The 21,104-nt window shown below is 45.4% G+C and overlaps 1 protein-coding gene across 5 annotated transcripts in view; it reads left to right on the top strand.

Annotated features, from left to right (window-relative positions):
• The window catches only part of sog (chordin short gastrulation), a 133,921-nt gene that overhangs the window by 93,487 nt on the left and 19,330 nt on the right, over positions 1-21,104 (top strand). For 4 of the 5 annotated variants that reach the window (XM_076368918.1, XM_076368917.1, XM_076368919.1 and 1 more), the window contains 2 exons: positions 17,295-17,360; positions 17,643-19,469. In XM_076368918.1, coding sequence (XP_076225033.1) covers positions 17,295-17,360; positions 17,643-19,469 — 1,893 coding nt within the window. Of the gene's footprint in view, positions 1-1,809; positions 2,231-17,294; positions 17,361-17,642; positions 19,470-21,104 lie in introns of those variants that run through there. The other variant, XM_031984598.2, reaches the window with a different exon arrangement.

Raw genomic sequence — 21,104 nt, 5'->3', positions numbered from 1 at the left:
AATTGCATGGTTCGCGCGGGGAAAATCTTTTCCATTCCGAGCTCCTCGAGATAACGAGAAATTACGTTCGTTTTATAATTCGAGAGGTAATAAGTTTCTGCATTCTGTTTTGAATTGATCTACCTGGTGTTCGAAGGAAAAAGAAATTCTCTTGGTTTGTTAAGTTTTTCGCATCTCAGATTTTGAAACGCCAGTTTTTGATTCTTAGAGTATCTCGTGTTTCGCGACTTGAAATAAAAATTCGGGAGAATTTTCCCTAATTATATGAAAGTTAATGAATATTGCAGAAACTCGTTCCGATTTTCAAATGTCTTTCATGCAAAATATGAGATTGAGATCGTCGCAAACGTGCAAAGCTGGTTGCGAACGTGTTCTAGGATTAACGAGTCATCGCCGCCATCTTGTCGCCCGAACGATTCCGTTGCAACGCTAACAGCCGCGTAAATACATAATGTTCACGAACACGGGCGTGAAACGCCATCCCCTGCGGTGGGAAAAGAAAAACATCGGCCTGGACGCCAGTCACGCCAGTCCGTCTATCTCAATTTATACTAACTAAGGCGACTCTGTTCTCGTTGTCCGCCGATAATACGCTGTTTTGCATTGCAAATACCCGTCCCGTATAACCATACGCGTGCATACAGTCTAATGAAATTACAGGATCCCGCGGAACCGCGATTTACGCGTGTTACGTTCCATGAAAATCGTTTGAATCGCTTATACTTATCATTAACGTCCTCCGAGCGCAGCGGAGCCAACGGTCGGCCATTTTGAATCACGTCCACCGTTCCCAAAATGGTGGTCACGAGATACTTTTCTTTATTTTCTAGAATATAAGAGACAAGGGAGACACGAAAAAACGATAAGATAAGAAAACTTCACTTTGAGAAGCGACGGGATACGTGTTTTTTTATCAGAAGTTCGCTCTCCAAGAGAGAAATAGGCGGCGCGTTTTCATGGAATATTCACAGGTCGACGGCCTCTAGTCGGACAAGAATAATTCCGTTTCCGAGTTGTTCGAGAGCCATGCAACAGTAATCTTCTTCAGCTCTCTATTTATCTGGCAGAAACTTCTTACGGCCAACGTTTTCTGACGTCTTTCATCATTCCTCGACCTCCTAAAAATCATTAATAAAGATAAAGAAACTCTTAACCCACATACAACGTCAGTCTACATAAACCGCGTCCAATCTGTTAAATGTTCCCAGTGGATTTTCATCACGGAATGTCTATATTAAGATCAAAAATAATTCTACGAGCAAAACTATCGATGAGAGCAAATTTATTTTCCATACAATTTTTGTCGAACGCGAAGGTCACATCTATCACGTGTAGGAATGTTGGTTCTCAATCCGAACTGCATGTTCAGTGAACAAATTCATTTTCAACTGTACACTATAAGTACGAAATTCTTCGCGTGTCTAAGCGATCTTGTCGGTATTCCGATTTTTCTTACCGATTCTCTCAAAAAGAAGCTTCAATCAGCGAATTTTACTCTTTTCGCCTTCGGCAAGCTTTATTAGAAAAGAGGCAGTTGTTTAACCCCTTGACCTATTATTTCTTTCTCAACTCTGATCGATGCGACTACTTTGTCATTAATAATTTATTGGGAAAAGAGAAGAATTCTAAGTATACGTTATGTCTATATTTCCTTCTAAGTATAATAATTGATTGTAGCGGAATAATATTTGAATCGGAATGAACTGAATAATATATATATTTGTTGAATCATGTTGAAAGTCTTCACCACGAGTCTCACTCGTTGTTCTAGAACAAGGGCTTAAAGCGTTTTCTAATTATTGCCGATGATGCAGAGGTGTGTCTTCCGAGCCTAGTCTGTGTGCGACGCTTGGATCCGCGTGACCGAACACCAACTTCCGCTGGTTGACGAAACCCAGACGCACACTTCACTTGGACATCTCGAGCTGCAGTCCTTTCGACGACCCGAAATTTATGGCGTCCGCTGTTGAGACTGTCATGGAAAGCTACTTACGTGGACCAATTTGTCGGTCGAATATCTAAAAATGCTGAGGACTCTTTCTCAAAAACGAATTCTCACCAAAAATCTCTCGAAAAACTCCTTTTCCGACGCATTGTTAGCCGCTACACACGTGACAACGTTTCTCCCTGTTGCCGATTTGTCTGACAAAAAATACACAGAACAGAGAAAAATTGTTTAACTCAATTTCTGATGGAACCTCCCAGCAACTCTGAGTCATTTCTATACAATGTGAGCTACGCGAGATCGCGTTTTATCATTAAAATACAATTACAATGTAACAAATCTAACAATACGAAACACCATTTATAGAAAACAATTGTTTCTGGCTGCCACTGTTCTGTGTCGCCTTAATGGCGACAAAGGTTACAAGTTTACATTACAACGTCCCAAAGCGATGACACAGCGCAGAAAATTAATAATAGAGAAGAAAGAAATAGAAAAATGAAAATGAAATGTTTAATACGTCGAGTACCACACGAATTTGCCGAGAAGTTATATGTACATGAAAATAATCTACTATCAAATTACGCAATTGAAATGCGTTATTATTATTGCAGATTTATCTTGTTGAATGCCACTACATTAGGTAGTGTTACTAGTAATACAGAAAAGTTTCCAAATAAATTATAGTAATTCGATTTGGTAGAGGTCACCGGTGACACCCATGGTGTTAACCCTTTGCACTCGACAATATTTCTCATGAAAAATATTCATTACTTTCTGACTAAATATTAACGATATTTCTCGCAACTAACACAATTGATTATCTCGTATAAAATAAGAGACTATTTTACTTCGATGTTTTATGTGTTGATACGTTACAGAAGGTTTAACCCTTTGCACTCGGGAGGTGACTCTCAGTCACTTGGTTTGATACAGTAAAATTATAAAGTTCGATGTTTAACGCTAAACTTTATATAACGCGTCACTACGTGAAATATCAAAGTAAAATAGTTTCGTCCTTTAATTTATCGATTAAATTATTTACATTAGTCGCAAAAGCATCGTCTATATTTTATCAAAGAATGTTGAATATTTCCAGTGAAAAACTTTCGAATGCAAAGGGTTAATATTGAATCGAAAATTTTATAAGTTTGCTGCGTCGAATCAGATGGCGACTGTAAGGCGCCCCTCAAGTGCAAAGGGTTGAAAATGGAGAAAACACGTAAGAATCAGTTCCGTCGGTGCGCCGACGCTTCGTAGATTTCTATCCCTCTTCCGCGCCCTCCGCGCTGGCCATTCCTCATCCTGCCACTTTTCGCCGACCGATTTCCATATCGCCGTTAATCGCGGTAGAATGCGGATGGAATGAGCGAAATGCCCGGAATAGCTGCGCCCATTCCTGGCCAGCTTTTCACTGGGAGTATATAAGGAGCAGTGAAAAATGAAGGCCGAGGATTTAGCGCGGCGGCTCGCGCGAACGGGCCCAGCGTGCACCGGGCATTGTGCACGTAACTGACCCCACGTGGCACCCAACACCATTTAACAGTCAACCATAAATTCCCTATGAAATTGTTGGTCCGCTCGTTCGTTCCTCCGTTTTTTCTTGTCCGGTCGGCTTTTTTCTCGGTTTCCCGTACGTGTGCGCGCGCGTTTCTCGGATCACTGGTCCGCGCAACGTCCAGCGAAATTCTGGAACGGTGAAAAGTGAATTGGGATCGTGTCGGTTCGCCGGGACCGCGCCCGATAAAGCACAAGAACGGATTTCGCCGCAGTGACGCGTGCTACGCGGAAGTCGCCGATGCAAATTGAATATCGGCCTGTCTCGACGGTGAGATTTCGATTAACTCGCGACTCCGTTCGCGTGTTACTAAATCAAGTTCGCGGTTTCTCCAATGATCAAGGTGCAGCTCTGATATTCGACAAATTTCTAATTTACTTTTCTTCGGTTTATGAAATTAATGCTTCGAATTCTCTCAGTCTTTGGTATTCCAACATTAAACCTACCGGAATCGAACTGACCCACTTCAGATTTTTATTTTACAAGTACTCGACCTGCGAACGCGTGTTTGCGAAAGATTCGTTATTAAATTTGTGTATTTGCACAGGCAGAAGACTGAACGTGATGTTCTAATTTGTGTAAAAAATCGGAAACAAGTCTATTGCTCGGTAGTTTTAGAGTTAATGTAATAAACGTTTCGATCGTTGTGAAAAAAGACAAATCAGTCTGATCTATCTGTTAGTTGTAATGGTAATTTAGCTAGAAAAAAGTGAAATAAAAATGAAATGAAGTCTTTCGCTGTCCGGTTTAAAACCGACGCAAGCATCATCGTCCAAGGGTTAATCGGTCTCACGAGACGATCGGTGATACGAAACGAGCGAACGCTCGCGAGAAAGAAATCGGTGTTAAGGAAACGTAATCCGAAAAAGACGCGACGGACGCCAGGCGCCAGGTATCCTACATTTTATTTACAAATAAGGAAGCCGCCGCCGACGTTTTACGTGATTTTCTACAACGCGGTCGAGGCCTGACGCGCGTTACGTGCTTCCATGACGAAATAACGTTGACAACGAACGAGACGACGACGACTGGTCGTGGAGAGGAGGGGGGGAAAAAAACGTTAATTGGATATTCAGTCTAGGCCGATCGTCGCCTGGTTTTGTTGGCCGCGGATACTGTCGCAACGTTGCACAAAATCTGTAAAAGGAAGGGAAACACAATAAACGACACTCCGATCTCGTAAGCGTCGCCATTTTGCGAGACTAAAATTTCGAATTGTAGAAGCCCCGTGAATACTATAGTAGTATTAACGAAGCTTTCAATTTGAATGTAGCGTTGCGTAACAGATAATCATTCTAACGCGCAGCTTCTAATTACCACGTTGATTTTCAGTAAACAAAATCCAGTGAACAAATGTTCAATTAAGACGTAGTAATACGTGATACTCTAGAGCGCACCGCTCACAAAGAGGAAAAAGGCACGTGTCGATCTCTCATTATGGAAATACTGAAATGATTCATTAGCAGTTTTCAATTTTAAATATCAAAGCTCCAAGTCGCCATTAGCGACGTTCTAGCAGAAACAATTGGTACTTAACACTAGGTTTACGGAACGCGTCGAATTGACGCATATTGGATTTTGGAAATATTATTTCGTAAATGTTCACGCCGATTTTGATTGATGCGATCACACTGACATGTACCCCAATTACCTACTATCGAATCTCCAGTTTCCCCAATCTAAATAAACGAGCGTCAATTCTTTTAGGAATAATAGAATGAAGCGTACAATGAATGCCCGTGAACCTAGTGTCAAATGTAACTTAAATTCGAAAATTCGAAATTGTTCGTCCATTTTGTTACGCGAATTACTTACGTACGCGCTCGTAGAGGAGCGAATAGATGAAAAGCGAGGGAAGACGATTGCGCAGCTTCGCGCGGCCCGCCGATAAAGAAATCTGCGGCGCGCCCCGAATGGAAGTACTAGAAAACGCGCGGACAATGACAGCGGAGTTCGCTAATTGATTCTAAGTAACCAATAAATTGCGCCGGCTACACACGTTGCAAAAGCGGCCGGGGTGGCCGCTTTATCGTTCGCCCCGCGAGATTATCTTTCTCGTTTCTTTCCTCCTCTCCTCCGGATTCATTCGGAGCGCGGCGGGGAGACGAAAGTTCACGCGTTTTTCCATGACACTGGGAAACAATGAACCTCGATCCGGTGGTTTTGCAATTCGCGATAATGAGGAGCTACGCGCTCGCACGTATCTAGCCGGCGATAGCGCGCGAAGAGTCGATGGGCAGTTAATGAACCGATTTCGATCTCGCGAGGCAACTCGGTTTCCAGGGAATTAGGGAATGATGGGAATTTCGGGAGAAGGGATAGAATCATAAGGAAACTAATGAATCTTTCGTGGTGAGTAAGATCGCAGAGCAATCGAATAGTATCTCCTTAATATTTTCTTATAAGTATGAATTAGGAAATCGGATTTATTGAAATTTCAATGTTCTGTTATGATGGCTATTATTGTGACTATTGTTGCGATTGTAATGATGACTATTATTACAATATATAACTGTTATTGCGATTATTGTTGACTGCTATTACAATTATGGTTATTATGTTCTATCAAGATGGCTGTTATTATGACTATTGCAGTGATTATAATAATAACTATTGTTACAGTGTATAACTATTATTATGGTTATTGTCGACTGCTATTACAATTATGGCCATTATGTTATATCAAGATGGCTATTATTATGACTATTGTCGTGATTATAATAATAACTATTGTTACAATGTATAACTATTATTATGATTATTGTCGACTATTATTACAGTTATTCCTATTATGTTCTATTATAATGGTTATTATTGTGACTATTGTTGTGATTATAGTGATGACTATTATTACAATATATAACTATTATTACGGTTATTGTTGACTGCTATTACAATTATTTTTATTATGTTCTATCAAGATGGCTATTATTATGACTATTGCAGTGATTATAATAATAACTATTGTTACAATGTGTAACTATTATTACGATTATTGTCGACTACTATTACAATTATTGCTATTATTTAACGATGCATTTACTCGCGACGCATTCCTTTAATGAACTCCGGTTTCCGGCGAGACACGTGTCGCGGAAACTTTTAACGCGCGACGGGATCACAGGGGTGTACCCGATCGTACAGGCATCGCGAGGCATTCAATTACACGCGGACGCGCAATAAATACGCGATATTCAATTACGGAGTTACGGAGGTTCGCGTTTCCCAAGATGATTAGCAATCGTACAAGCGGCCATACATCTCATAAATATTTAGAGAACGACACGGTTGACTACGCCTGTTACACATTCCGCCGCGAACTTTGATTTTATGTTCATTATGAAAAACGTGTGTAACGCCGGAGCGATACGAATTACCGCCGCCACCACCGCTCCCCGTATTTTCATTCCCCATTTTTTCCCCAGCTCCGTTCGGCCCCGTTACTTTTCGAACGTTCCGAAGTTTCCCGTATTATTTTCCCCCTCGCACCGTGTCGGCGGCCGGCCACCGAAAAGAATCGCCTGCTACGTTCATTATTCGAGGCGTTGTGCAAAATTCGAAGGAACGCGGGCATTAAACTTTTATTGGAACGCCGTGACGCACGCCGGCGAACGGTTTTGCGCGGCGGTAATTAGAATCGATCGATATTAAAGTATGAAAAACACCGATCGCAAGCTTGGTCGACCGTTGATCGCGCAAAGGACGCGAGCCGCGGACGTTCAACGATTTGCGTCGCTGTGTCACGGTACTCATTGTAATGATACCCAAGTGACGCGAACTCAGTGAAACGCGATATCTTATTAACGTAAGATCCTACGTAATTGTCATTAGGGACTATCTCGTGACACCGTGAAACGCGAATGTCAAGCGTTCCTATTTCCATTTATCGTTTCCTCGTTCGCCGATTTCACGTTTCAACCATCGAATCGAACGATCCGCGTATTGTCCTCTGCAAACGGGGGGTGACGAGGCTGAGAGGGGAAGCTCGCGAAATCACGAGGACAAAGGTCGCGGTTCGAATTGTCGTCGGTCGACGCAGAAGTCGCTCGTCGAACGTCGACGTACTATCTTTCGCTCGGTCTCGGGAGGAGATCCGTGAACCGATCTCGAGGGTCCTCCTCTTCAGAGTTGGCCATTGATCGATTAAAATCGGCTGATCGAATCGATTACTGACATTAATTGGAGATTATCGGTTGTCAGTTGGTACATCGATGTTGATTGGAATCTCGGTTGAATCGAAACCTCGGGATTATAATCGTTGAAATCGCGTGATCGAAATTATAACATTGTGTCACGTTGAATTATAATGGAGGAGAGAGTCGAAATAACTGGAATATGGTTGAACGCCGATATGTTAATATAAAACGATAGTCTCATTGGAAGAATAATTCCACCAGCCGATCCTTAAAGAATTGATCGATTAAAATCGAAAGAATCGTAATCGTTAATCGTCATTAACGCGTTGACCGTAGTCACCGATGACCAGAGCGTCCAAATTACTAGATAACTATAAGAAAACTGATATCGACTGAAAGCGTCTAGTAACATGAGTAACTAATTACTAGTATCACTTAAGAACTGCGATACCAAAGCATTAATAACTAATTCCAATGTCACTCGCCTTTGTCACGGTGCGATAAGTAACGTTATACGAAACGCTCGAAATCCTCGCGGCGGTGAACGCGTTAACGATCGAATATCTGTTCTAATTGTTACGCGCGATCGGCGACTAAAGGTGAAACACAATCGTCGGCTGCGGTTAAAGGTTAGGCTAAAAATTCAATCCCCAATTGTTGATCAATTTTTCGCCCGACACCGCTCCCGTCGCCGCGGAGCCAGCCGACACCCCCCGGCCCTCCGTTCCTCCCGTAACCGCAGTAACCCGTGGGACAACGCGCCGCGCCGCCCGGTGCAGATAAGCGGCGCGGTATAACGACCCGTGAGAGAGGCCGAATTAGCCGGCGGGGCTCCGGCGCGAAAAAAAAGGAAGCTCGGGCAAAAAACGAGCAGGAACGGTCGGATAAAAGGATGATAAAGAAACGTCTGCCGTGGAGGCGAGGGGGAACGCGGGGGATAAGATTGCAAGAGGGAGGAGGACAGACGGAGGAGAGAGGAGTCGAGCGAAAGAGGCGGAAAGACGGAGGATAAGAGCACGAGAGGGAGAGGCGGAGAGGGAAAGGGAGAAAGAGGTGAAAAGATACAGGCGAAAGATGAAAGAGAAGAGGGAGAGAGACGGTGGATCGGAGAGGAGCGAAGGAGGAAAGGAGAGGAAGGAGTGAAAAGATAAATGGAGAAAGGAAAACAGGGAAAGAAGGAGAGATACGCGGGGAAAAAGGGAAAAATACAGAGGCAAAGCGTGAATGGAAGCGAAAAGAAGGCAGAGGGGAAGAGCGAAAGAGGGACGGCCGACAGAGAGAGGAGGAATGATAAAAGGAAAAGGGCGAGGGAGGGCGGCGGAGGAGGAAGAAACGAGAAGAGGAGAGTGGAAAAAGCTTGTCGGTCGGCCGGCAGCGAGATAGACGGCGAGAGAGCGAGATAGAGGAGGAGAGGTCGGGCGCCACGGTTTAGCGCCATGGCGCCGGCTATATTACCGCATGGCGTCACTTCGATTAAGCCGTGCAATCTAAATGTAAATATTAGCATACGTAATGATCGGGCATAACGCTCGCTCGCTCGCGCGCGCGCACGCCCGCTCGAGGAATGAGAATAGACTAGGAGAGACAACCGCTGTAGGGCGGGAGGTACGGCGGGAGGGTTGGAAGGTCGCGGGGGAGGCGTGGGAGGAAGACGAGACGCGGGAAACGTTCGACGCGATAGGCGAAACACGAGACCTCGCTAGATACTCCGTTACGTGTCCTCTCGGCGAGTCCTCCGCGCGGTCGCCCCGTGCGGAACGACGGTTCGCTTTTGAAAGATGAGGATTAGGATAATAGAGATTCTGTTTTTGAGATCTTGAACGCTTTTTTGGAACGTTCTTGGATCGAATGTTGCGATGTTGACGCTCGGAAATTGTTTCGCTGGATATAGTACTCGTTTTCTGATGAAATATCGATGATGTTTTTTGAGTGATGTTAATATAAGTAATATGGAAATTAAGTTTCATGCGTAATTACGTTAAATGAAATTTAGCGTTGAAGATGAAACTTTGTAATTTTGCTGTATTAAACGAAATGACGACTGTGAGTCGCCTCTCGAGTGCAAAGGGTTAATGATATTAGTTATTACTGATTATGAATGTTAGTCATTGTGATGCTAGTGTTTGGTTGGTCAAAGAACACTGCGCGGAAGCTTCTCCTTCGTGATTTAGTAACGGTATTGCACTGTTCTATAAATCAACAATTTCTCGATGGGTAGGTTAGGTTTTCTAACGTCGAGAAAATTGACGGTGGGTCTCAACTTAAACAATTACTTGATATAACAACGAGGAACTAGAATATTCCATGCGATGAATTAACACGTTTTGCTCAGGACGTTCGAAACGTCAACGTTTTATACATCACTTATTCTTTCCGCGGCAAAGATGAAAAGGAAGCATTGTTAGTTATTTAATATCACAATTCTTACGTTGCACTAGTACCTGGTTACCCACGCTACTGAACATTTGTATCCGACATCAGTTATCTCACAAGCTGTAATCATTTTCTCGTAATTTTGAAGCTCCGGTCACCGATGACCACCATGACGCTACAGAAAAGGCAATTTGCGATCGCATATAACCACCGTAGCGGTCAACGTGTTAACCAATTAACTGTGGAATTTAGTTGGAAAAACCTCTAGTTCTGCGAATAAAATCGAAAAATGTAGAGTATATTTTAATGAAAGATCAAAGCGAAACAAAGAGGAATTACACGTTTACGTGAAAAAATAAAGAATTCATCGCTGAAGGAATCAGTATCCTGTCAAGCTTTACGATCACGTGAATGCTCGTCACAGTTAACTGGTTAATAATTTCTTGTTGAGTAAACGAGATTTCCTGACGTCGAGAAGTGGCGAGAAAAATTTGAATCTCCCGCGGAAACATCGATTAACGGCGTGAAGCCCTAGGAAAAAGCCGAGTCGGTGAAACAAACGTCTTCCGGAATCCGCGGCCGGTTTATCACCGTGGCAATCGATACCGGTGCTCGAAACCGATTAAAAATCCTCATAACTGTACCGGATTCCGATCGAGAACCGCGGCGGCAAAAATCCCGCGGAATCGACGCGTTTAATATGTAACGCGTGCGCGCGCGCGGTCAGCCGGCTACGATGGGAACCATTTACATATTACCCGTTACCTATTCACGAGGACAAAAAAAAGAAGAAAAAGAAACCATAAAAAATGGTATCCTATCAACCTTCACGCGACAACTTTCGCATCGCGTTGCCGGTCGCCATTTTATTTTCATAACAAAACGTCCGTGCACGACGGGAGACCATGAGAACGTATCGGTAGAGTTAGGCAAATTGTAGTTTAATTACATAATAAAGACTAACGAGCAGAAGGTGATTTTTAATTCGATCGAAGTTTAAGTATTTGTAATTATTAATAATTGGGGACTGTGTTCGCCTCGCTTTCGACTGTACATTAATGGCAACTGGTAATCGTAAAAGGCAACTTATACTCGAAACATTTTTCACTATGTTTAATCCATTGCAATTGAAAATTTATTATATTCGAAGCTTACAGTTGGGACCGTTGCATTCGACAATTTACCGAACGTTCTCGTGAAATGGTTAACGACGTTGTGGAAAATAAGAGAAAATTATATTCTAATCATCGTCGGTAATGCGTAGTGAGATAACATTGTGTCTAACCTCGTTTGGTAGCGAATGTTAGCCGCCGGTGTGCGCGACGAAGTAAAATGCCGCAGGAATTCGTCGGGGCGGCGGTAAAAATTCGACCGGCGAAATTCGTCGCCGCGAAAGGCGCGACATGTAGTATATGCGTATGTTGTATGTACACGCCATATTGTCTCGGCTGATATTTATCGCGGCGGACAATTGGAACGCGCGCCGAGAGATACGAGGCGTTTCGCTGCCGTTCTCCGCGCCGCGGCGAGTTCTTTGCCCCCCGTATTTACCGTTTCCGTTAATTTCGATGTTGACGGGGGTCCCCGGTTAATTAAAATGCCGAAAGAACGTCGCTAAATTCCCGATGGTAGCACCGATGCTTCTTTTCGTCGCGTTTCGTCGCGCGCACCTTGAACAGCGGAGTTTCGCTGGGAATTGTTTAACAAATCGCACGAAACATAAAATATAAACGCTGAACGATTTCAGGAATGATCCATAAAAATTTCTATCGGTATAGTGAAACAGACTTGCGATAAAAAGAATAACTGAATAAATACGTGACTCTCACTCACCACTTGACTTCATACAGTAAAACTATAAAATTTGATATTTAATGTCATACTTCGTATAATGCATCAATTTGGGAAATATTGAATTAAAAGACTTTGTTTTCCAATGTACGTGTAATTTCTCTTCAAGTTAGTTTCACAAAATGTCTTTATCTCGTCAGAAAATGTTAAAATATTTTTAATGAGAAACTTCCGATCGTAAACGGTTAATATTAAGTTAATTTACGCTATTCGATTCATATTCAAACATTGGCTGTTGAAACTAGTCGAATTAAATGATTCGCGAGAGTAAATATCGTTTATTATCATATAACTATTACTGCTGTATTATTTATTATTATATCACTGTTACTGTATTTACTGTAAGAGAAACATTATTCACTGAAGATTTCAGAAACGACATGGCGAGGTGTATGCCGTTTGTAACTTTGTAATACGATGACGATATCAGTGACAAGGGGGAATTTCGCGTGATCATCAGGATGACCGTGTAGGTTGTCGTTCAGCAGGCGGATTGCCCCCCGCTGATGGAAGGTGAAGACGCCATGTCACCGACTCGCGAAACGAAACTATGACCCGCTAGCCCGTCGATTGGACTGTCACATCGATTCTCATCGTCTGGCACGACGAAAACGACATTCTCATCGGCCGAGGCGGCGGGGCACGCGGAACGGGACCGTCCAATTGACGGTTAATGACGAGACTCGTTTGAATTTCCCGCCGCTCCCCGTCCGCCGTAAAAGGGGTCGACAGGGGGAGTACCACGGAACGACAGTCCATTGTACGCCTTTCGCAGACCAATACGAATGAAATTCAAGTGTCACCTTACACCCAAAAATTCCTTCTAGCGTCAATATCCAAATTAGTTATTAATCAAGTAGTAATCATTACTAGTTGTTAATATTCCAAATAAAAGCCACGTGAATTCCATCAGAAAGTTCTCCATTTTATAGAGAAATCATTTTATATTAAATTATTCTATGAATATGCACATATACCCAAAAGTTCGCTATTGAATACTAGTAATATTGTCAGTCTATAAATAAGTATCCACCGAGGTAAATAAATACTAAATAACCAGCTAACGCGTAATTAGTTTGCAATGCTTGGTACGCGCCGATGCCCGCCGGTTTAAGGCTGATTTCACGAAGAGAAGGAACAAGCATAAATTCTCATTCTCACGTCCACGAAGATATCAATGGCGGACGAACGATACGGCACTCCGTCGCGCCGGGTCTCTCTCTCTCTCTCTCTCTCTTTCTCTCTCGGCCGGGCTGAATCGTGAAAGGGTTAACACACCGCGTCCCCGGGAATTATGCTGTATCGTTGCTTAAAGAGCCTGCCGCGGCCTTTTCGCCGACGCTGTCCGCTTGATTGCGATCATTCATGGTTAGTCTCGACGGTGCCGACGGGACACGAGACCGAGCCGCTTGAATCGCCGTTAATTTCCCGCCACGCGCGTGGGAACGCGTGAATTTAGAATGGAAACCCTTCATTTCATTTTTTCACGTTCTCCCGCGGTTTCTCCGTCTCCTCCTTTTTCCAGAAACGTTCTTTTCCATCGACGCGAGTCACAATCGATGGATCGAATCTAATAAAACTGAAACTAAGCGGTCCAGAGCTTCTTCCAACGATTACTATATCGACCTTTTAACATTTTCACGTCATCGAGAAAACTGATTGTTACGTTTATAGAAGAAAGTTCGATCGAATTCGGTGGCTATCGGAGAATCAATTCTTCCGGTTTCGCCGCGCTTCGGATTGAAGATTTTTCAGGGACAAGTGGAACGCGTCACGGGGATTATTTACAAAGTAATTAGCTTCGGAGGAAATTAATTAATCGGGGGTATCGCGTCGGCTGCGAATAAGACGCGAATAAATTAGCTCGCAGGAGAAAAAAGAAGGGACGCGTGAAAGGTAGCTCGTTAGGCGGGCGACGGGGAATTTTGGCGCGCGTTTTCGCGAACAACTCTTTAATCCTGAGTAACGGCCGTCCTTCGGTGAAACGCACCGTGTAAAGTGTCGATTCCGCCGTGAAGCGTTATTAAACGCGCCTCGCCAGCTCTTTCTAGCCGCGCGTCTACTTCTCGTAAAATCACGAATCTATACCCTACCCTTTCTTTCGACAGAAAAACCCGGCGACGACGCCCGGACGATTTGCATGCGCTGTTATTCGAGGAACGCAGAAAGAGCTGGCTCTCGTCTCGCCTCCGCGAAAAGAGAGAAGAGAAAAAGGTTCGGGGAACAGTCGATAGATCCGTGTTTCGGCCTGAAAACGATTCTCTTCGTTTCTTCTTTTTTTTTCTTAAAAATCTTTAACGCACGGAATGCTTCCTCGCGCTCGCTTCCTCCTCTGGAAATAAAATCGAATTCGAGTTTACGCGAAATTCCTGTGAGAATTTTCGCGTTCCTGTTGCCGGCTTCTGTTCGCACGATCGGGAACGCGCGATTAAGAGAGAGAAGAAGGAAATCGTTAGAGCGAACGCTTGCGCAACCCAGCGTATAAAACGAGGAAAACTATGAAATTCGAACGAAGCGTGTTGTAAGTGAATACAGGAACTTTGATCTCATTGTTGCTCGTGCTCGTCCAGTTTATTTTCGAATAACGAGGAGCTCTCCGCGCGAGACCGTTCGATGTTTTCGAAATTTATTGGGTTCGACCGGGCCTGATGGGTTTCTATTTCCGACGAACACCACGGTCGATTTCGGCGCCTCGAACTCCGCCGATGATCACGAATATAGATGACCGCGTGTTCCTCGCAGGGGATGACGCAATTGATCGAAAAGTGCAGCATTTTCGGCATCCTGCCCGGCACCGACAGCGCGAGATAAAAAAGAAACGAGGCGCCACGGACCATATGGCTCGCGATCCACGGCAATTCCGATCGATCGATGCGCGCATCGGCCGGTCAAAAGCGTCGCGTAATTCATTCGTCATACCGTGTATTATAGTTACGTACATACTTACATCGTGCGTCCTGGAATCCATCGGCGACCGTATTCGGGACGCGATTACTCGTAAATCATATCGCGGGATCATTTGTAATACCCCGGAATTAGAATAGAATGCGCCTGCCTATCTTCTCGATCGTTGCGTCAGCTTATCTCGATTAGAGCGCTAAGATTAGATTCATTTTCTTTGCGCGCAAGGATGTTTCGTAACGCGTCCAGTACAAAAGTTCATCGCATCCTTCGGTTTAATATTAGACCGAGAAACGAGCCTATTCTCGCGTGTCGAGGAACGATGACCGACAAGATGGCGCCCGTTGGACGTACCCATCGCGCGACGTCTCATCGATATCCTTCGACGCGAGGGGAACTCGTGCCGCGATCGTTCACTTTCTAGCCTTAGAAATTCGAGAAATCAATCATCCGTGTGAATGCGGGGACGTTAATTTCGTTGTCGGTTATCTTGACGAGCGAATCTTCTAAAGAAATTCACAGCTATACGTACTATTCCAGCCGTGACACTGTATTTATCAAATGTTCTTTACTTCTCGCTGTATTCGAATTAAACAATGAAATACAGTTTTGCTATTCGTATTCTATAATATTCTATAGTATCGTAGCTATTCACAGTATTATACTGTTGCAGTATCATATTTTCCAATCGTACGGAGCCCCATTCTCCATGAAAATGCAAAACGAAGGGAGATCCAATTTTTTCAGAGGTTCACATTAGAATTCCCCCTTTAACCGGCGAGGTTATGAGCGAACTTTTAAAAGCTTCCACAGTCCCGCGAATTCAGGGTTAAACGGCGGGGACGACGGGTCAGCGAGGTGAGGCAGAGGCATCGGCCGGGTATTCCGAGTCTCTGTTATTGGCCCGTACCGCGCGTATACCAATTAACGTGTCCGCGCAGCTGGACCGGTGCGGTATGCGCCATAAAAGCAACATTCAAAGTAGCGGTGGTTGGCGCCAGCCGCCTCTTTTCCTACTCCGCTGCCGTTCTTTATGGCCCTTATGCGCACCGGCACCGCCGCTGAATGAGCATCCTCCCACCCCTTCGTCCCGACTTTCTCTTCTCTCCCTGTCTCTCGGCTGGCCCGTCTTTTTCTCGCTACGGCAGCACCATTATCCGGATAAAATTATCTGAAATCGTTCCGTTCGAGAAATAAACCTATGGAATCCGAATTAATTCGGAAACAAAAGTCCCACGGAGGACAATGGCGGAGGGTTTTCGTTCCGTTTTATTGGAACTTTCCGTGTTCGAAACCGATTACGACGGTATGCGCGCAGGTAAACGCAGGTACATGAATTTCAATTCGAAAAAATTCGCGAGGGTTTATTCTGAAAGCTCGCTGCGGAGGATATTGAGAATCTCGGTAGAGGACTCGTGTATGAAGTTAATAAAATATTCAAGAATCCGTGAAATTCGTTTTGAATTTTTGAGTTGTTCACAGGTCAAAGTGATTAATTCCATTTTTCAAACATTTTCGAATTTCAGTATTGAATCGGTTATTTCATGATCTGACCCTTTGCGGACGAAGATTCTCAAAAGTATAGAAAACCTTTTGTAGATTCTGCCAAATCACACATCGAATGCCTAAATAATATAGAATAAGGAAATTATGTACTGGTTTCTTGCTGTTTGAGTAGTTGAATCATTTGTTTGCAATTTAGTATTACAAACATGAAAGTTTGATCTCAGCAAAGTGTTAAGTAATGTCATCGTAATTACTCTTACTGTACGGAATCGATTGCATTAGCAAGTGGATCGCTCATTCCGCACTTTTTTCTGAAAATTCAAGCGTAATTCCGATTTTTTAATCAAAGTTCGCGTATATAAACGAGATTCAAAAGTCGCTGGTATCGCGAAGAGTTTATATCGACCGAGCTGGTTATTTTCCCCTCGATCCTCGTCGCTAGCGCCTTGCAACCGACCACGCCGCCATGTTGAATCCTCGTCGGCCTCACGATCGACGCGCGTAGTCGCGGATTGGACGCGGGACCTCCATTATCCGAGTCATGCAGAAAGAAGCTCGTCCACTTCTTCGATTATTTTAGCGAAGGGGGGTTCGACGGCCGCTTCTTCAGCGAAAAAACCTGGCAGCGCGCGTATCGACAGGCCGATAAAGGACGAAACTTTAAACGAGAAGCTTCTCGCCGGACGGTGGCGCGCGCGCCATCTTTACCCGATTTACGGTCCATAAAATGATTTTTGTCGCGGCGACCCGCTTCTTCCACCACCCGTCCATCGCCTTTCGCGTTTACGCACGGCCTGCAATTTTTCCGTGGCTGTTGAACACTCGAACCTGCCTGAACGGGTTAAAGTCATTAATCCTTCGAATTCTCTTCAAGCCTGCGCGTCGAGCGTGAAACGATTTTTATCGTCGCGAGACAAATATTGTTCCTCAAACTATAAAATACAGAATTTTCGAAACCTCGAATTTCAGTAATAATCCTTCTTTCAATTTCTATAAATATAACTCTCTTTTGTATCGGTTCCAGGTACCGACATAGTGCACGATCTTCCGGCGCAGCTGACCTTGGAGGAAGAGGAGCGGAGCTTGAAACGTAACTATCATACTCCAAGCTACGAAAGTACCCACCTTGTATAATATATTTTACACATTCAAGAACTATTAAACTTAACGTTAGTGCAACACACATTGCCATAAACTTCGGCTCATACGCGTTAAGAATACATTAAACAAAGAAATTACATGCATTCTATCAGAAAATCATTACATAATTCGGTAAAATATATCATACCATGGACAGGGTACTTCCGAATGCTTATATATCGACGAAATATCAATCTTCCGACTCGTCTAACGATCCTCCTCGCAATTCCAGACTTCGGCACCCTGGTGACCGGCAGAACGTCCCAGGCTCTACGTCGAGATGAACCGAGCCCCACGTCCATGTACAACAGCGCCTACAACTACCTAGCGACAGGTCGGTTCACCTTCCACCGGAAGAACCTCTACTACTCGTTCTACCTGTCCTCATCAACGCCCCGACCGCGCAGCATCCAGTTCGTGGACGCTTCCGGCAGCATTCTCGAAGAGCAAACGATAGACCCTTTCGGTGGCGTGTATCAGAACGCAACCGGCAAGCTCTGCGGCGTTTGGCGGCGGGTGCCGCGCGACTACAGGAAACTTCTGCGCGAGGAGCGTCTCCACGTGTCCTTCATATGGGAGCCATTGGCCACCTTGACTGGACAATTATCACGCTACCGCGCGCTATCTACAGAGCAATTCTCTTCACTGCTGGAACCAACGATGGGCGTCGACCGGTCGCTGATGTCCGGCGCGGGGGCGACGGCGATAGTCTCAGCCTCCTCGGCGTCAGCCCCGTCGATCCACGTGTCGCTGGTGTTCAACGGAGTGTTCCTGCCCAACGACGTGTCGGAGGTGCCGCTGATAGTCCAGCTGGAGCACGTGGAGAAGGATTACGTGGTGCTGCGCGAGGAGATCGTCGTGAAGAAGCCCTCAAACGAGCTGAACTTCGGCGAGGTGCGCAGCGCGTTATCCGGCGCTGACCTGCGTCTGCTGACCCGGGGCAAGCTGTCCATCAGCATAATGTCCAGGAAGGACCCCCAGGCGCTGCGATTGACCGGCACGGTCGGCCCCCGGGCCACCTGCGACATGTACCAGACGCTGCTTCAGTCGGAGACACCTTCCGCTGCATCAGGAATCGCTTGGGCGTTCCTAGACCGCGCTGGGTCGCTGCGTTACGGTGTCCAGCTGATCGGCTTAGAGGAGGAGAGTCCTTTGGTCACTCTGGTCGACGAAGGAGGCAAGAGACGCACGGAGCTAGAGGATCTGACGCCTTCTTTGGTAGACGGACTCGCCAATGGGTCCTTGGACAGGCCGGGTCCACGCTTACTGGAGCCGTTGTTCAATGGAGAACTGTCCGTGGTAGCGGCCTCCCATGTTGGCTCCATGTTGCGCGGCAGGCTCCTGCAGCGACCTGTCGCAGACGCTAGGGACACCACTGCTCCTGTTCTGTTGAGGAGACTCTCGCAGGAGCCAGTTCACCCCGGACCCGTAGGCTTGATCTGGACCGCAGTGGACCTCGACTGTTCGCTGCACTACGAACTGGAGATCGCTGGTTTCCCTCAGGTCGTCCCTCCTTCTCCTTCGCCGTCGACGTCTCCTGCGCCCACCAGCCACGAACCTCGAACTTTCCGGCTTTACCTGGAGACTATGCCGTTGCTGGCTCAAGGAGCGCCTGTTGCTAGAAGACTGCTGGAGGAGTTCACCGGGTACGTCCTCGAGGGGTCTGTCACCGGGCTCTCGCCCGTCGAGTTGTACAGGATCGAATCAGGCATCGGATTCCTCGAGGTGACCGATAAGCAGACGGATAGGATTCTGAAGGCGCCGTTCAAGGCTAGGGCTCCGCTCAGCTGCCTGCCCCATTACGCGGACAACGACGTCGCCTCGGTGGTCGCGTACAATATTCATCCGCCCAGGTCTGACATCGAGACCGGCGCCTGTTTCCATAAGACCAAGTTCTACGAGGAGGGCACTCAGTGGACGTCCGACACCGATCCTTGCTCCATGTGCCATTGCTACCGCGGACTGGCCCAGTGCGACCCGGTCCCGTGTCCTGCGCTCACTTGCCCGCAGGCTAAACAGCTGAAGGCTCCTGCTGGACACTGTTGTCCTATATGTTCAGGTATGTACAGTCCGCCTCTTCTCATCTGGAACCCGCTCCGTCGGCTATCCGCGGTGAGGGGCGAGGGAAGACTCGTGGCACTCGGCTTGATTGTTACGGCGGTTCAATTTCAGCACGTCCTTGTTATTAACCGTTTAATTTCTTTGTTCCGCGGCTCGGCCAGTGACGAAAACGTGCCAAGACGTCTCCCCTTGCTCCCCAGCCCGGATAGCCGACAGAGCTGGTTCCCGATGGGAAGAGGAGAACTGTATACGATTCTCTCTTTTTATGGATTCCTTGACCACCGCCGCGGAGAGAATGTTGCTTGGTCCGTGTAGTCGTGGCGGAATGCAAAATATGAAATGGAATGGGGCACGAGGCGCAATGCTTTGAACCGTGCCTACCAAGGGACTTATCAGTGAAGTTGTTCGTCGATCAGTTAACCGTTTTTAACGAGCATGCCTGTCATCTTAGAACACATTCTGTAAGATAGGTACAGGTTCCAGAGGAAAAAAGATGAGAAAGAAAATAGAGTGACAGACGTACCGCGAACTTGCTCGTTCTGTGGCACAAAGTTGCAATCAAGTCTGTCGGGTAACAGGTTTCGCTGAATCTCTGCTGTATTCCGGTCGAGGGGACACGTAAGCTCTCGGATTAATTTCATCGCGGCCAGTAAAAGCGTTATCTAGAAACCCTTGTAACTCAGGATCACGAGTGTGACAATTAATTATCCGTCCCTTTCGACGATCCCATTCGATAAACCTCCCCGGAGACCAAACCCGAGCGCCTAACCGTGCCAGGGGAATTAAAGGCGGACGGCCGCGTGTCCGTCCACCGTTGATATTAAATCCGATTACCCGTGACACGACGCATGAAAGTAATCGCGTAGAATTAGCTACGCCTATCCGCGGCCTGTTTAAATTGAACGCGACTCTTTATCGCGAATTACCATGCGCCGCTCGCGTTCCGCTCGTGGTAAAAATTTCGAGTAACAACCGGGTCACACGCTCGGAGGTGTACACTTAGAATCGTTCGCGGTTCTGGCCGACGGAAAATAAAACTGGAAACACGTCGCAAACTTCGAGTGCCTAAGATTTCTCGTTTTTGATCATTGTATTCCATGACACTAGGTTTAAGGACATTTATCGTAGTTTGTGTTACCGTTCCTGGAAAAATTCATGTTTGTTCTATACAGATTTTGAACTTAGATGTTTAAACACAGACAATTAGGGTACACACTGGTGTTATTGCATCAGTCAGAATTGACGTAAACATTTACCAAATAGTATTTATAAACTTCAGTATGCGTGAAATTGACGCGTTCCGCAAACCTAGTGTTAGCACGTTAACACGTTCGCTACCAACGCTTATTTCGGTGACGGTTTACTCGATTGTATTTTCCTCAACCCAATAAATCTTCTGAATAAAATATTAAAAAAATGAAACAACTAAAGTCAAAAAAGAAACTTCTACAGTCTTCCACGAAATATTAAGCTTCGCGTAATCCATAAATACGTGAAATATTCAAATAATAACTTTGTTCTTTAACCCTCTGCACTCCAAAAGTGCCTCTCAGTCACCACTCGATTGGTGCATCAAAATTGTAAACTTTCGTATTTAACATTAAGTCTTGAGTAATCTGTCGATACGTGAAAT

Source organism: Nomia melanderi, chromosome 7 (assembly GCF_051020985.1).
Source record: "Nomia melanderi isolate GNS246 chromosome 7, iyNomMela1, whole genome shotgun sequence".
In the NCBI taxonomy this organism is placed as follows: Eukaryota; Metazoa; Arthropoda; class Insecta; order Hymenoptera; family Halictidae; genus Nomia; species Nomia melanderi.
Note: the sequence above shows the minus strand (reverse complement) of the source record. Positions and strands in the feature narration are given on the sequence as shown.